Raw genomic sequence first — 18,262 nt, forward strand, 5'->3', positions numbered from 1 at the left:
TGATGATGATGTCAGAAATGCCCTCTAAACTGCACTCAATCCGGTATAAACCTACACTTACGTCTAAATTAATATATACCTCACTTCAGAATACTCCTAAGTAGTATTTTTATCAGCATTATTCTAAACTATCCAAACGGGAATGAAAAATCTTCCGTAATTTCAGCTTGACTCAAGGGAAATACTCCTACAGGTTACTTAATTTCGCGGCTCGGAATAAGGGTTTTAGTTTCTTTGTTACCGTTTTCTATTCAAATTCCAAGATTAACTACATAGTTACGTTATGAATTCCTTAATGGAAAACTCACTCTTATATTTCTTTTTGGGCCAAAGTAATGTAGGTAAGTCCTTATACATATTTCATGAATACGCGTAAATTTCATGTGGGAACATTTTCGATGTTGCTAGGTAACCACTTTTTGTTTTAAAAGGTCTCTTTTAATAAGGTTTTGTATGAAAATAGACCTTTCCTGACTTGTATATGATTTTAGTACAAAAGCGACCCTGAATATCATATTGCAAATCCTAACTGACCTTTATATTCAGACCGGAATTTTAGGTCCTACCTTAATAATAATAATTCTTTGTTTAATGGGGTTAACTTAATAGGGATATGAAAGTGATAAATGTCAGGGTTCCACAGCTTTACTAACTGCATTCAAAATGAAGGAGGTCTTAATTTTGTGGGTATTTTCTAGCATATTCATACTTGATTACTCTAAGATGAGATGCAGAAGAGCTGCCATTTGGTTCCATAAAAAAATTGCCCAACACATTTTTAATGAACGAATTTCCTTCATATTCATTCGTTATATGGACCGATAGTTGCATCACTTTCATGCTATTGGTTGACCAGATATAAGAAGACTTTCAAAAATAAAAAAATAGGAGATATAATATGTTACGTGTATTTGTTTCTTCTTCAATATGATTATTTGTCAATACCGTTATCGTTTACTCCACCGACAATCAGACTAGTCTGGCAAACTAATGTAACCTTCATTATATATCAACCGTACTTATTGTTAAAGAATTTCTTCCAAAGTGTGACGGTCGAATTTTCCTTCGGGCGGCTTCAGTCGAAGAATAACATTTACTAAGATAACTTTAACATTTACTCTGACCGTTAGTTTTAGGTTAGCTTCTATATTTTGGACGTTGTGAAAGTCCGGATCATATCTATAGAGCAAGTAAGAACTCTATTGCATCCAAATCGTTTTCTCACTCATTTAGGACTTTCGTTACCACGTATGGACACATATAGTGGCTATATGAAATAAGAGATAGCGGAAAATAAGAGGTATATTCAACTGTTACAACAGTAATAACCAATTTCACCAGACGCCACCAGAGAGTCATAACTTAAAAACTAATTAAAAATAGTATAAAAATTACATCAAAAACCAATTTCAAAGAGCTTTTACGCAGAAACAAGTTCCAAATAAAAATAATAATTAGTTTGACTATCCATTTGTCGAAGGCCATTAACTTAGTTTTTAGTTCACTGAGTACCTTGGAGAGGACACAGGGGATCTATACACTTTGAAAACTTAACAACCTGAGCTAACGCAAACAGGGGAATCACTATCGATAATGTTATTGCGTAGCTCTAAAAAATAATGGTTGATTGTAATCGATTTTCCGTTTTCTGGGATTATTTCTCCAATCGGTGTAAAATTATTGGATAAGCTGGAAAAATGTTAATGCTTAGTCGGCACATTACAAAGCCAAATTTAAAAGGAGTTTCTTTTATTTTTTCACTTAGGTTAGATTAGGAACAATACTTACGTAGCTTTATTTATTAATCTTTACAATCCTATTAGCCCCTCTTGGAGAAGGCGAAACTTAAACTCTTATATAGGTACTACAAACCAATTTGCTTAAATTAAGAAAGAAATATCTATACCTAAGTATATCTAATCTATCTTCTTTTTTCGTGACTGTGGATCGGCCTGCCACTTTATTCAACCATTTGGGTTGCGTCCACTGTAAATTAATCTCTCTTATTTGACTCCAGACTATTCTGACCATTTCAAACTTCATCCACGTCGCGTAGAAGTCAGTATATATGGGTTCGTTAGTTTAAAAACCTTTGGCTGATAATGCTTACCAGCAGTGCAGAGCTTGGAATCCTCGTCGTATCCATCGATGCAGTCCGGTGCGCCGTCGCACAGGTACTGGATGGAGATGCAGTTCCCATCCACTGGACATTTGAACGGCTCGTACGGGTGACAGTACTCTGAAAATAATAATAAATATGTATAATAATCTGGCTACCACTCAAACTTTCCCTTTAAGTAACACCTTAGTAGCGAGGAAGAAAAATCGTTCTAATTCTTGAATATTAGCAAGATTTGGGAACAATAATTCATTTTTATGCAGTTTACACGCAATAATGATTTAGCGATTTTTTTTTCAAGAAATCCGTCTAAATTATCGAGATGATTTTAAGGTCTTTTATTTTATGTAAGACCACCGTTAAGTCGTTTTGACCCTTGTGGTTTGACAAGCCGTAAAACCAGGGAACTGGTAGGTAGTGAAACACGCTTGGGGCGGAATACGACATTGCTTTGTTAATGATGGCGAGATAGTTAGTAGTATTAATTATTAATGTTTGCTTGTCTGTCTCTTAATTCTCTCATAAATATATCGTCTTATCTAAAGAAAGAAAAAGAAGTAAGAAAACACTTAACGAAATAAAAGAAACATAATTATTCTTTTATATCTACTTAGTTAAATCTCTTCCAGAATACACTCACTTAAAAAGTTTCAATTTTCCAAGTCTAACGTCTAATTCGCGATCCCAAGACTAATCTTTATTGACATTGCCTAAACAAACTTTTTGATTGCCCTCCTAAAATCCTAATACCCTCACTAAAACCAAATTCAATTGGAGTTGCCAGCAATTACAAGCCTGTACATTTTCCCATCCGTACAAAATGATTCCATTCGACCGTTTTGGGCAAATTATTTGTAATGGCGACACAGCCGATTATAACGGTTTATGTTATTAAGTACTTTGAATCGCGTTCGAATTATAATTTCTTCTTTATCTAGTTAAAAGGTTGAACAAAATTGTAATAATATTTAATGTGTGCTTTACATTTTTAGAACACAATAATTTTATCCAAAAAGAGCACATTAAACGTAGCTATTCCCACGAAACAATTTAAACAGACCTGATTCCATTTAAAACTACAGCTACAAATTAAATATCAAAAGAAACTAAACCTAACCTAAAAAGCTCAACATTTTGTAGAAGAAAGAAAACAAGAAAGCGAAACACAATTATAATTACTTAGACATTACAAAAGCACTAATGATATCTTTAATAGGTTTTTGTTCGATACTTGTGTATCTGAGTAATTGCGTCTAGTAATGACTAGCACAGTCAACAACAGAAGTCGGTTCAGAAATCCAATTTACCAAGAAATATTTAGTGACTTGTAATTTTCTGCAAAACATTTTTATAGTAAAGGCTCACTGATACGTATTTATCGTGATCGCCCGATTAGTTTCAGGCTCGAACGGAGTCCTTAATCATGAACTGAAGCGGCTGTGGGGTCGCGAGTGCAATAACTGTAACACCCACCGTAGCACGTTGTACTTAAATTATAAAGAGATTGGTTAAGTGAAACTTTTGTTAAATAATATATCACCAGGCCAAACCTTTAAGTAATAAAACAAAAATATATCTGCTTACAAAATCCAATGAAAAACAGCCATGATAAAAAAAACTCCTTCTGTTAATCGACTGTTGCTGACTGTACAAACTACGAAGTTCTCTTAATCTGGTCCTTTCGGTACTCAGGTCTTTCGGTCTTGTATACCTATTTATTACGTAATGCCTCATTAGTGGCAATCCGTCTGTAATGCCTCTTATTGTGTGATCTTATTTCTAAGATGATTAGTGGTTGTCATTGCTTTTAGAGGTTAGTTTTTTTGAGGTTATGGAAGGAATGAAAATGTTTGTCCGGCTGGTTGACTAAGTGGTATCGTGTTTCTAAGGTAACTGCTTTGAAGAGGTTAGATAGGCAATTGTTCATAGGTTTCAAACCCAACAAGAGACCTGTAATCATGACTTTAAGTGTCGGCGTATGGGCATGTCGAAGTTCACGCATCATAATAAAATCAACGTTGGACTTAATTCAACATTTTCTAAATCCAATTAAAAACGATTATCAAATGCAGCGTAAAGACTAAAACCGAACAATATTAAAACAAATTCTGTATTGCAAAGAATATGACACATAATTTACAATGTCGTAAATAAAAAAGCGGGCACCTCATTAAAATGTATGAAAAACCGTAACGTTTATGATTCGGCATAACGAGGAGATATATTGGGTTATATTTTACATGAATAAGAAGTTTTATTACATACAGTTTTTCCCGAAACGCAGTAGTTATTTACCCAAACTTACACGTGAGGTCTTATAAACTTAAAAAAAAAAAAAACAGTCGGCATTGCTTTGATAAAATCTTTGCAGTTAATTTTGTGTAAATTATCTAAACTCTGATGGCTACATACAAATATACCATGACAAAAGGGAAGCGACTATAAAGCTTAAAACTTTTGTATGGAAAGAGATTTGTATTTTTTTTTTGGGAAGAAAAAACTTTTCTGGAAGGAAGTGTTCCATTCCATCATTTATTGTTTAACCCGGCTTGTATAAAACAAAAAAATCGTTGTGTCAGTTTTCGCATTACATTAACTTGATGAACGTTAGGTACCAAATCCTCCACTCCAATGAATTTCGTTTCACGGTGAATCAGGTTTAGTCAGTTAAACTCTGACACTACCCGATTTCTCCCGCGAGAAAATGACCATCAATGATGATTCCCCCGCTAATCAAAAAAAGTTACATAATCCTACTGCAAGCCATATTCTCGTATTCCATCTGTATTACCACATTTAATCTTCCTAGCAACAACCAAATCCCAAACGAGCGAGGCCAGAAAAGTAATATAAAGTAATAACAATACAAAGCTGCCCTACAGATATAAATGAGGCTAATTCGTTCAGAAGCTGTCACAAAGGATATAGATACTGTTGTGCAGTGCGACACAAGTCAGAGGTTGCTAATCCTATCACGGATGTATTTTGTGGCCAAATTCAAGTCTAGTAATATATATTTCTTGTCGTGCTCAGAAAGCCAAACACTTGTCATTTATTTTTACTTTATGTATGTCGTAGCCTGTGTGTCATCAATCAATCACCTTGGTGTGTTAATCATCCTTTTTTCGGATAGGATGACCAATTACTGGGAATTAAGCGGAAGTGAGTGTCAGACGTTTACTGACTAAAACCTATCTCTGTTCCTTCTCTTAAAGTACCAGGTTTAGTGACCTCTAATTTTTCCTCAACACATTGCCGTATTTTATCAAAATTGATACAGTCTCTTAAGCGTAAACGAGTAACACACAACAGGATAAGCGTAAAAAAATAACAGTTTATAAGTTTAAATTGATATGAAAGCTAAAAGCAATAAAATAATGTGTAGATATTGAAACTAAATATATCTTGGATATTAATTTCTTCTATTGAACATAACTTCTACCTTATATCGTATTGAATCAGACACCAGTCTGCGATATTTCAAGATGAGATATTGATAGCAATAACGTAATAGATTCTGCCTTTGTTGCTGTGGAATTGGTAACGAGATACTCCCGATGTTATAGATTCCTGGATTTACTGATTTGGGATGAGGTTGTATTGTTAAAGATCTCGTATTGGAGGAAGAACCGCAAGCCAAATGTTAGAGGAGTGTTTCATAGCGGGTTACAGACAGAAAAGCGTTTACAATGGACTTGAATCAGAATGGAAATTCCTAATTTCGTATCTAATTAGGGCCCTAATAGTATATTTTTGCAAAATGCAGTCTTTTAAGGAAAGGTCGATTTTTTTATTCTTCAAGAACCATATGGCCCCCTTCGAAGCAATCCTGATCGGATATAATGCGTATCTTCCCATCCTCGAAGCTGAAGAGCTTCGAGGATGGGAATACGCATTGTGATTGGGATTTCAGAAGTGAAATGCGGTTTTCGGTTTTTCCTATAACTCGTTCTTCAATTTTGACTTGATCTCATTAATCTACTGATAAAATAACTGTGGCAAGTCTTTTCTCTCATAAGTCTTTTAAATTTTATGGATAGAAAAAAGAAGCAGAGAGTCAGATCTGGAGAATACGATGATTGAGGGAGGAACACAATTTTGGTTTAAGTAATTTAGATGCGCAACGAATCATGCCCAAAACCTTCGGGCGAACAGAAAAAAACCGTTCCCTTATCTAATCAAAAAATATCTACTATCATCACCAGCATAAGCAGACCTTTTTAATAATTCTAAAAAGCTAATAACCGTTACATATGTGCACGAAAATGTGTACATGTATATACATCAGAGTTCATTAAGTACTGGCTGAGTGTCTTTTGCCGGCTTTAATAGTCTGCCTGCCGTGTGTCGGGTCGTTGAGCTCCCTAAAATATGGTTCAGCTACACAATTACTAATGCACAACTGCCTGTGTCTGGCCTCTACAAATTGTTTTGGCACTTATATTTTTACTTCACTCTTTTATGCTTATTCAACTTTTTATATTTTATTTCGTATTTTAGTGATTGACTGGCATGATCGTGATGATAGAAAATGGGTCCTATTGTCTTGTGAAGTAGATTTTTCCCGTTTTTAACGATGAACATAAAATGGCTTTCAGTAAAATAACCACAAAACTTTAAAATGAAGTCATCATCATCATCATCATCATTAGCCTATCGCAGTCCACTGCTGGACATAAAATGAAGTAAATGAACACAATTAATGCAATTTCTTACCCCATTTTTGATTAATCAATCCTACAAAATTTACACTTGATTTGAAACAAAACAACAATAAATACAAGCTTTCCTAATCAAAATCTATCTATAACTTATCAGTAACAAAATTGTTCGATGGCGAACAATTTCCTTTAGTCACGAAACAAATATCAGTTTATAACAGCGCCAGGCTAATATGAGGCCCTCATATAAGCCATGTTCTCGCAGTTACGATACAATTTACACCGGCACCCATAAAATTGCCCGCATTACGCCCATTATGCGCCAACACACCGTAGTAAAACTTAATTCCGAGACTACCCGCCTTGGTAATTACATATACTACCAGACAACTTACCATGAGATCTTTTGATAACACTGTTTAGGACGTAAGAGCAAGATGCCGCTATGGTCAATGTAGAGCACTATCTTGCTTCCACAATATCAAGAGTCGTGTTTTAAGAGTTTACAGTACCAGATCCTGAATTTTACCGTAAGATTTTTCGGAACTTTCGGATTATAAATGGCGGCGTTTTCTGGAAAAATTGAAGTAATTTGTCTCGGTATTTGGGAAGTTGGATAAACTTTCATTGACGCTTAAACGTCGCTTTGAAGTTCTTCAGTTTAAGTGTTCTGTTTAAGAGTTTTGTCTTATTGATCTGATTCTTTGTTGGTTTTGGGACTTATTCAGGAACAAGCTTTTATCCCAAAAGCTTATGAAAATGATGCCAATATCACATTTTAATTTGAGAATAAGTAAGTTTGCTCATGGGTAATTGATTATTCGTTTTGATTAAGGTTTAGTTTTCTCCAAGGATGCTTCGCAAGGCATATATTTTAAGAAACTATTTGGATCTCTTCATTATTAGAGGTCTATAAGAAGTCCTTCTATGCCCATCCTTGGTGAAAACTTACTCATAACCTAAAAGTTTTACATGGAAAAAGTAGCAGCAATTACCATGACAACACCACCTTAACAAGATAAATTTAAAACATATTATCTCCACCCGGTCATTACTGCCCATGGCAACACGATTACACACTTCTTGGCTTAATAAACCTTTACAGCCCTTATGGCGAGGTAAAACGACCGAGAAATTTCGTAAATGTCATCCGAAAATACGGCGGCATTTGAAGAGTATTTTAAAATGTTTTTGAAGCGTCAAGAGGTGCTCCGGTAAAAGTATTGAGAGTGTCTGTTCCGAGTATTTTGGTAATGAGGTCTAAAGGTTTTCCAATAACTGAATCAATTTTTAACGGCAGGTAAATTCGATGGATACTTCAGAAGTTGATTGATGTATAAAGAATCTATATCTATACTAATACATAAAGCTGAAGAGTTTGTTTGTTTGTTTGAACGCGCTGATCTCAGGAACAACTGGTTCAAATTGAAAAATGTGGAAAATCTTCTAACCACGCGGACGAAGTCGCGGGCAACAGCTAGTCATATATAATACTAAATGACAATAAACTTCTTTCTATTCTCCTTAAAACATATTAGTCGTTAGAATAAAACAGACAACTCTTCATTATACCTAAAACGAGTTAAATAAGAGAACATAGAATAACAGAACTGAAAGGACTATCGTCAATTCGATACAATAAAGGACCCCGACCACTCCATGACAGAAATCTGTGGAAACATGAACATCCACGTTTAACCTTTAAATAAATATTTGAAATAGCAAATAGCGTGGGCTGAAAGTGTGTTGTCATTAGAGTAGATTATCCCTAACGACCATAGGATACCATGAAACATGAATAGAGGGTTAATGCGATAGAAGGGACTGTAATAGGTTGTGTGGCTTGATGGTTCACCACACACGAGTTGTTTTAGGACAGGTATTGTGAAGGTTAAAATTTTTCGTGTGTATTTTTGCTTGCTATCTCGTCCGCTTAAATGGTTAAACCAAAGTTAGTGTTCGGTTTTTTTGGGTGTACCACAACACAAAAAATGTACATAATTGGTCCATGTTGGACCTGGTGGTCTGCCTTCCTAATTTATTCAAATTCCGCTTTTTTTTTCAGTTTCGGTTATCCTCTAGTATACTTACTAAGTTATAAAACTATGTTTGTTTTCGAAAGAAGCGGTAGGCAGGAATTTAAACGATAAAGAAAGTAGGTATATTTGATACATGTGAAGTGTATAAGAATATACCTCTTTACATCTCTGCCCTTGGGTTGACTGGTAGGGAATGCCTCAGGCATTAAGTCCGCCATTGTACATTTTCAAAGTATAAAAAGTGTAAATAAATAAATAAATGAACATTCAAATATATCGACGACCTCCGTGGTCGAGTGGCGTACGCACCGGTTTCAAGGTGTCACTATCTCTGAGGTTCCGGGTTCGATCCCCGGTCGAGTGAATGTAATAATTCACATTTCTACATTGTCTCGGGTCTGGGTGTTTGTGGTCATTTCGTTGTATCTGAATTCCATAACACATTTTCGTTGCTTTAGCAACTTACTTTGGGTTCAGAACAATGTATGTGATGTTGTCCGCATTTATTTATTTATATTTGAAAACGAAAAATAACTCAAACCCAAAATATCGAAAACCCTCAAAAATACCCAGAATATTTCAGTTGCATCACGTTTCTCTCAATATTTTATTACATATTCCAAACCCAATAGCTTTCAGGGACCGAGTTTCATATTTCCGCATTTGAAAGTATGACATATGTATATACACATATATCTAAAACTATATATATTTTCGTGAGTACATTTCGTGGTATCCAATATACTTGGTATCATTTTACTCTTTCAAATTTTCTGAAAGTTATTTTACATTTCCTAGACTTTCCAAATTTTATGTTTACTTTCTGTAATAAGAAAGTACGACATAAATGTTGCGAGTGTAATATATTTACTGCAAGCCGCAGTAAATATATTTTGTCTTTGGTAAACTGAGTCTTGGTTACGAAGTCTTGGGAAAGAACTTTAGGCAACCTAGATAAATAATTATGATAAATTATAAAAATTAATCGCGTTGTTACTTTTTATTGATCATTGCGCTATGTCGAATGCGAGTTTCACAAACATTCAAGTCAAAAACACAAAGACACCCGGATAAAGCATACGTGGATAAAGCATACATGGTCAATAATAGTGCAAAATTATAGTATTAGTTCAAATTAATTATTATCTATTAATTTAATAAATTCATTTATAACTTTATAAGGGAGTGCAGTGGAAGATGTAGAATAATTCAATCAAACATAGAAAAAAAAAATAGCAAAACGTATCGCCAACTTTCTAAATTTGGATAGACCTGAAAATAAATATACTTATAAATAATAGTTATGATCAGGACTATCATCCAAGAAAGAGTAAAAAAGCTATTTACATAATGAAAGGTCACTTCCATTAAAAAGTTCACTACAGCCGTTAATATAAAACAAGAACTGAGTCACCTGGCGCGAAACCTTTTTATTAAAGCAGACAGCAAAGTAAAAATGTTTTCTCGAAACAAATTTCCCTTTCAAAGTAACAGGCACTTCACGTTTCTTAAAATATAACCCTAATTTAATTAAAATGAAATAGAGAACATTCCAGAGAATTGCGTCGTTTTAATTATTAAAATAATTTTAGCTTCTTATTTTTAATTACAGGCAACAAAATTGTGATTGTCTAGGCATTATTTGTCAGATACTTATAATTTTGCTTGTAAAATATAATGCTGATATTTCACTTGATTCAAAGGTGAAAAGGTAACGATTACTTTAGTTTAGTTATATAATAGTGTGGTCTCCTGAGTCTGGATGTCTTTGTCCATGTCACTTAAATGTTTGCGAAAACCCCCGCGACATGCCTAAGGATTAAAATCCTTAATGCGGGAGTCGTTTTTTTAAACAAAAGAAATACAAATAAATGTGGCATCGCCCCGTGTACCTATGTATTTTAAGCTAAGGACTTGAAACCTGTTTTTGATCACGCATCATCTTTTGATCATCATCCCAATACACCCCCAAATTTACAATAGTAAAATGAATGCGACATTTGAAATTTACAAAGACAAAGTATTTTTGTTGAAAATGAAACAACATGTAAAGAAAATGAGGGTCATAAATCTGGACAGCAGAATTAAGAAATCAATTTCATTTCAATCAATTCGAGGCTTAATTTTTTTTTACTGGTGACTTTTGATGGTGTGTTTTTTTAATTACAAAGATACATTTTTTTTTTGGCCGTTGCTTCTCGCTACGTCCTGCAACTTGTACTGTCTTAAAAGAGATTATTCGATGTACGAGATACGAGTTAGCGAGATAATGAGGACTGCCCCTCGAGAAACAGTAATGACTGCCGGAGTTTCCTTAGACTTTTCCTGCTATTATAGACTCTATTCCCCCGGGATAAGGGTGTGACATTAGCCAGGAAGCTCGTTTCAGAGAAACGGACTTAACTAAGGTGTTCTTGATTTTTCTCCGAAAAGAATCCAAGTTCCGTGTAATTCAGTTTGTTCGGCAGACGTAATGTGCTATTGAGACTAGAACCTTTTTTGTTAAGAAAATATATCTCTCGAAGTATGAACTTTCATCCTTGTGTCGCACGAACACTCAAGTCACATGCACAGAGACACGAAAAGTTAGGGAAAGCATTAGTGCATCATAGAAATGTTTGCCTTTTTTATAATTAAAGGTATATTTTTGTGTGAAATAATAGTTTTTATTACGTATAAGAAAACTGTCTCCCATGGAAAATTATGTAAGGTCTTAGATGCGTATCATCAATTTGCAATGAAGGATATTTTAAGCGCTAAGTTCAATGGAAGTGCGAAAAAGTATAAAACAATTTCAAAACAAATTATAACAAAAAAGTAATCGAAAATTTGATACAATACGGTTCAATGTTCAATTCCCTTTAGAACAGACACTCAAAAAAGAAATCCTTAATGAGATCTTTTGAAATTTTAAAAAAAATATTCGGACGTCATTTATCAGTTCCTCGCTAACCCTTTATCCCAATTTGAATAAAAACCATCCATCTTCGTTGCTTAATTCTAGTTATTTTGTTTATTTCCTCTTCCCTTGGTAATTGTTTATAATTAATTTATATCTTCAATGAAAAGGGAACCATTAATCATTTATGACAGCCTCTTAGGATTCTGTAATTTTTAATCTACTCTGAATATATTTGTTTACTTCTGTTGTTATTCAAAACACATCCTGAATAATCAAGACCAAAATTATATTATTTAAGATAGGATTTATAGTAGCACTTTAAAACTTATAGAAATAATGTAAATAGCATCCCTTTCTTAACTTTAACCCTAACTTTACGCTGTCACTCTTTTTATAAAATAAATAAGTGAAATAGATGCAAAATGATGATGGTAATGACGAAAGCGCCGCGCGTATACCGACAGGAAAATGCAATAATGATACTAAGTATGCATCTTTCTTCTTCAAATTCAATTCACTTCAAATTCTTTTACTAATTAGTATGTATAATATTAAGTATTTGTAATTTCTACATTACAAAAAAATACAAAAACCATTTATATACCACTGGTCTATGTTAGTAAGTACCACTTTTTGAATGTCAAAATATAATAGACAGCACTTATATTCGTCCACCCTTCACCGCTTCCTAAACTCTCTTGTTGACGAATCGACGCAAAACGCTCCCCAGCCCAGCAGCACGCTGTCTTTCCGTTTACTACTGAGAAAACGAAATTTCTTCCAAAAACTTAAACTTCAGAGAGCTTTAAAAACTACTCTCTGTATAGTATATATGGCCTAAAACGAGAAGATAAGGAAATGTATTATTAAAATAAGCAGCTACTTACCCGAACAATAGCTTCTAACTTTTATCTAACAAAACTTCAGTGTTTTTATAACAGCAAATGAGACTTCAATGTAGAGTCTTCCAAATGAGTCTCCTTATTAAATATTCTGAATATATTACGACGTTGCCAACTGGTTGAATCTCATTTACAAATTAGAACTCAGTTTTGGACTATTTAAGACAAGGCGGTTTTCGAATGATATGGCCGGAAAACTTTCTGCCCATATATAAAATTTTTCTGCCCATATAATAAAATTGAAAACTTAATAAACTCTTGGAGAGGTTGAAAATCTGTGTGGCAAAAATAAAAAGTACAGGAACAATTAGTCAAGTGCGAGTCGGATTGGGTTAACAAATAATTATGTATCCGCCTCATGAAGTGGAAGTAAAATGTATAAATAAGACAAAATGAAACAAAAAAACATTACAGTAATAAGTTTTTCCATCGACCGACATTATAATCTTGTGTTACTTAGGCAATATGTTCACCCTGTTCATCTAACATAACTGAGATTAAAAGCATGAAACCAGAGCTCCAAACCGATTTCAGGCAACAATTTGCTTCAGAGGTATAGAATTTCTGATATATACCCTTTGTAACGAGAGTGGTTTTGACATATGGCCTTAATGGAGGCATCGTGTAATTTGCAGTGAGATTGCAGCTGGTTCACCCAGATACCAAGAATTCATTGTTGGCAGAACCAATTCTGTTTGAAGTCATGATGATTGGATTTGTAAGCATGAAGCTGCAAGCTTAAATACTAATAAGTTTGTACAGGTCTAATTGGATTATTAATGGTAAAGTACACGCTTCAATTGTAAGATTTTTTTTTTAATATTTAAAACTTTAGAATGAACAAACCTGCTCCTGACCCGATATGGTCGTCTATGGAAAAATCTTTGTTTATTTCTTTGATATTTTGAATTTTCTTTTGTGATTTTTTTTCTGTACCTATACAATGTGTAGCATCAGACAGAAGCTGTTATAGCTAATGCTAAGACTACAAAGTCAAAAGTTTTGAGTTCGATCGATGAGTTATTGCATGTCTGGTCAGTTTTATAAATAAATGAATTCTTAGCTTCGGAGCACACGTAAGTTACATCTAATTTTTTAGGCCTTGAGAGGCAATGGGGCAATGAGAGTTGAAGAGCGAGCACCTGTGTTTGCACCCACGCATATTTACTATGATATGCTCTGTGACACTAGCTGCCTTGGCCAAAAAGCTGGACACATTATTAATATTGTTCAGCAATTTTCCGGAACAATTCTGCTGTTCTTTACAGCTGAGTTATATTGCTTCCCATCCACTGCACTGCGAGTAAGAATTGAACACTCAGAAGTGTTGTTATACAGTCAGTGGTGACAAACTTTAGTTACTGGGTGTACTTATGAGTAATATCCAAGAACTGCATGGTCACGTTCTTGGGAAACCCATCTCAAGTGGCTCAAGATGGCTGCGAACTAGGAAACTCGTCTAGCCGAATGTCGTTAAATAATTACTATGCAGACGACGATGGTCTCAGTCCTTTGCATTCAAACTAGGTTCAGAGTATTCAAATTCGGTGTTTATGTAATTCGTATTTGGGAAATGTCGACATTGCTTCCCAATTTGGAAAACATTATCTTTATTATTTATTAGCAGAAGTTAGTTAACCTAACTTAGATTTAAATCGGTTATATTTAGGTATACTGCCCGAAGAAGGCAGGCTCCAAATCACGATGATGATGATTTGTCGTCATTATTCTAAAACCTAAATACCTATTTCATCACCCATTTGCCAACAATGTTGAGTCAGCTTTCAGTCTAACTGAATGCAGCCGAGTACCAGCGTCTTATATGAAGCAACTGCCTATCTGGCCTCCTCAACTCAGTTAAGAGGGCAACACCCCTACTAGGGCAATACCCCTTACCTGTAACGACTGCCAAGAATCTGTAAACAAAAGCTGTGACAAAATATTTAAACTGTAACACAGAGGAATTCATTACGTCATAGCCGGTCACCCATCCGCGGACCGTCTGGTTCAAGCGTAGCAAAACCTGTGATCGATCAACTTGTGCAATGCTAGCTTAGCCAGGAACTTTAATACCTATTTGCGAATAATAAAATTCGAAATCCGATAATTTACAGATAAAAACTGAACTGTAATTACATGTTGATGTGTATCCGACAGCTTATAAAATATTGATACGTTATGACACAAACATGTAATTTGTTGACAACATACTCGTATCTTAAACAGAAATTGTTTGCGATAAATCGTTTAATATATGTGTAACGTTTTCCTTTGATCCTCTCCGTTTAATTTTTCCATTCATGTCAAGTACCGCAAGTGGTTATTAAGTGCTCATCGATCAAAACTCCAAGAATTCGAAATTTATAAGAAATGTAAGTACCTTAACCTTTATTTTCCTTTTATCCCCATTCCTTAAACTTATACAAAAATCTTCACACTTCAATGTTTTGAAGAAAATATTATTCTTCTTTCAAGTAGATTGCGTAACGCTTACAAAGGGATTAAAGGGGTTACTCAGTATTAAGAACTATTTAGGATCTAAATAGATAGAAAAGTCGTAATTACAGGATTTGACAATAATAAAAAGCAAAAGGGATGTAATTGTAATTGTGGGATTTTGTGAAATTGACTTTCTCCTTGATAAACATCATTCAGTGTATTCAAAATCAAATCATTCAAATCAATCAACCTTTATATCCTTACTAATATTATAAATGTGAAAGTGTGGATGTTTGTATGTTTGTTACTCAATCACGCAAAAACGGCTGAACGGATTTAGATGAAATTTGGCATGCATAATAGCCATTGACATGAAAAAGAACATAGGCTACCTTTTATCCCAATTTTTTTAATAGTTCCCGAGGGAAAATTGAAAAGGTGTGTAAAAGCTATAAGATCACTAAGGGGATGTATTGCCATGGAAACGGGGACCACCGAATGCTGTAAACTGAAGTCCACGCAGACGGAGTCGCGGGCAACAGCTAGTATTTAATAAAATTATAATGTACGATAAAGTAAAATTTTCGTCTATTTCCGCGATTACCAACCAGTACGTAGATTCACGCGAACGTATCGATCGCCGTGATAGCCAATCAGAATGTTGATACGAATGAGCGAGTGCATTCCACTGAAATCTGCTGAAATAACAAGCTTCATGTGTTACACGAGAGCTTCTGTTTATTTAGTTGTTGAAAGGGGAAATAACTGTGTGATGTTTAACAAGTACTGACATTTACGATTTATGCTTTTACGGTAAAACCACTCAACCGATGTCGATATAATTTTTACATGGGGATTTCTTATACTCAAAGAAGGGATCTAGGTCTATTTGCAATTAAAATTATTAAAAGGGGTCAATTGATAGGCAGACCCGCGATGTTGAAGGTTCTGTACAAAGAGGATACTCTCTTAAACAACGAGTATGATATATTTACGCCTTATTAAGGTGCCTTTGTAATGTCGTATGTGATGAATAGTTAATGATTAAAAAGGGAATTCAAACATACTAAATTTACCGAAAATTATGTTACGCGAAACAATTGTTAAAACATCATGCACTCAAACATTCGAGCAATTCAATTACATTCTATGCAAAAGGCAGTTCAATTAACAATTCAAACACGTGTATAATTGGAAAGGTTAACAATATACCCTTTTACGTTTGTTCGGGAATTTATTATTTCTGCGATGGTTATTTTTGGATGAAATCCTAAATTCAATTATTTTTTTGATGGAATCAGATAAAAGGGTTTGGGCTTTAGAAATCGCATTCTAATGCAAATCAATGAGTATAGATTTAATGTTTCCATACATATACAAAATATTAAATAATATATTGTATTCACATTTTCACAAATTCGATTTCGTATCAAAAATCGAAATATATTCTACCAAGATACGCCTAAAATACCAATATGCCCAGAGAAATCCAAATTTTTGGTCATGCCTTATATAGGTTGCTACTGTCTATCAAATCAATCAAATCCAAATAAATCTTACAATATGATATCAATGAAATAAGGCTAAGGTTTTCATATCTTCATATATCTAAACATGTGTATCTAAACTATTGAAAATTGTTTATGCTTTATGTGAAATATAGTATTATAACTAACAAGTATTAGTAGAAGAAGACTTTCGCCTATTCAAACTGAGATGGGTACTACACATTTAGGCAATAACAAAAGTCCTGCTTCGAAAAGGCGGTACCTATTACAGAGGGCTCATCGTGGTAGTTTGCATCACGTTCCCGTGGTCTCAGGTACAAGGGAAGGGTGAAAGGCTAAGGTGATCCAAAGAGTCCGACACGCCTCGCCGCTTTCCCCAAAACGCCTTTGTTTTACCCGGGGAAATCCTCATGGACTTTCATAAAGATTTCTCCGGGTAAAAGGAAAGGAAAAGCTATTATAGTGGTCTTACCGGAGCGCTTGGTGTTGTGCCCGTACAGCCTGTTGAGGTCGAGAGCCAGCACGGTGTGCGGCAGCGCGCAGCTCACGGCCGCCAGCGCCGCCACGCACGCCGCTACTCGGCACGACGACATCGCTCTGGAACAAATAATTATAACAAATATATTTATATGTTAAACACTTTGACTATATAATAGTTCTGCTTGCGTAGTCAGATGTATCTGGTGGAACTAAAGTAACTAGTTCTTGAATATAACGTTTTTCCAGCTTTTTTTCATTAGAATTGTAGTATTATCATTAGAATTGAAATTAAATATTTTGAATTTGTAGTCAGTTTGTGCTTTTACGACGAAAGCGCCAAACCGTTTTTAACACAACTTGAAAATCCCTAAAGGTCAGCTTATATCCCCAAAAATTACAGGATTTGTTTCGGGCTTCTGCGTGGGTGGGGATTTAATAACAAATATAAAATGTCATACATGTATCAGAAAAATGAAACACAAGTATTCAGCCAGCTTATACTGAAAACATATTTTTCAAATAATTTTAACAGTATTGACCATCTCAAACTTTTAAAATACAAAACATAGAGTCGGTTAAACAACTTTAAATTGTAATTCTATCTCAAAACAAAACTAATAAAAGTACATCCATCGCATGAGAGCTATGTTCGGAACAAATATAATACTACATTTTCTATTGTAACACAATATTACATATTCATGACTCATTGATAATTCCTGTATTCTATACGTGATCGTCGACAAACATCTATTTTTGGTTCGCAGTTGTGAGATGGCTAAGGCTTCACATGTACCGTTTTTTGGGTGGAAACAGTCTTGGTTTTCTTCTTCCTCGGAGGATAAAACCGAACGTAATCAGAGCCGTGCAATGCATAGCAATTTATCATACACCACCACAACGACACTTCGTGGTGTAGTATTTTAAATGCCTATGAATAAGTAGGTAAGTTTCTAAAAAGTTTTATAATAAGAGTAGTATTTTGCGTGTTTTTTTCAGTGGTTGAGACACGGAACATCCAAACGCCATTTATTATCGTCCGCGTGTGGACTACCTGTGCCAAATAATACCTCAGAATTTGCTGGGAGGGAATTTTAACTTTACATAACTTTAGGCATTCATTATTTTAATTTTACAACCTTTAAACTTAAAGATCTTGAAAGATCGTGCATCAAACATTAATATCTCCGTTCATGAGTATAAAATCAACTA

At 34.5% G+C, this 18,262-nt stretch overlaps 1 protein-coding gene across 1 annotated transcript in view; it reads right to left on the minus strand.

Annotated features, from left to right (window-relative positions):
- The window catches only part of LOC113499324 (IDLSRF-like peptide), an 83,880-nt gene that overhangs the window by 5,663 nt on the left and 59,955 nt on the right, over positions 1–18,262 (minus strand). Inside the window, exons 2-3 of the mRNA XM_026879752.1 lie at positions 17,043–17,167; positions 2,111–2,239 (exon numbers count right to left, since the gene is read on the minus strand). Of these exons, the coding sequence (XP_026735553.1) occupies positions 2,111–2,239; positions 17,043–17,163 (250 nt within the window). The 5' untranslated portion in view covers positions 17,164–17,167. The remainder of the gene's footprint in view (positions 1–2,110; positions 2,240–17,042; positions 17,168–18,262) is intronic.

The sequence above is a fragment of the Trichoplusia ni genome, chromosome 12 (assembly GCF_003590095.1).
Source record: "Trichoplusia ni isolate ovarian cell line Hi5 chromosome 12, tn1, whole genome shotgun sequence".
Taxonomy (NCBI): domain Eukaryota; kingdom Metazoa; phylum Arthropoda; class Insecta; order Lepidoptera; family Noctuidae; genus Trichoplusia; species Trichoplusia ni.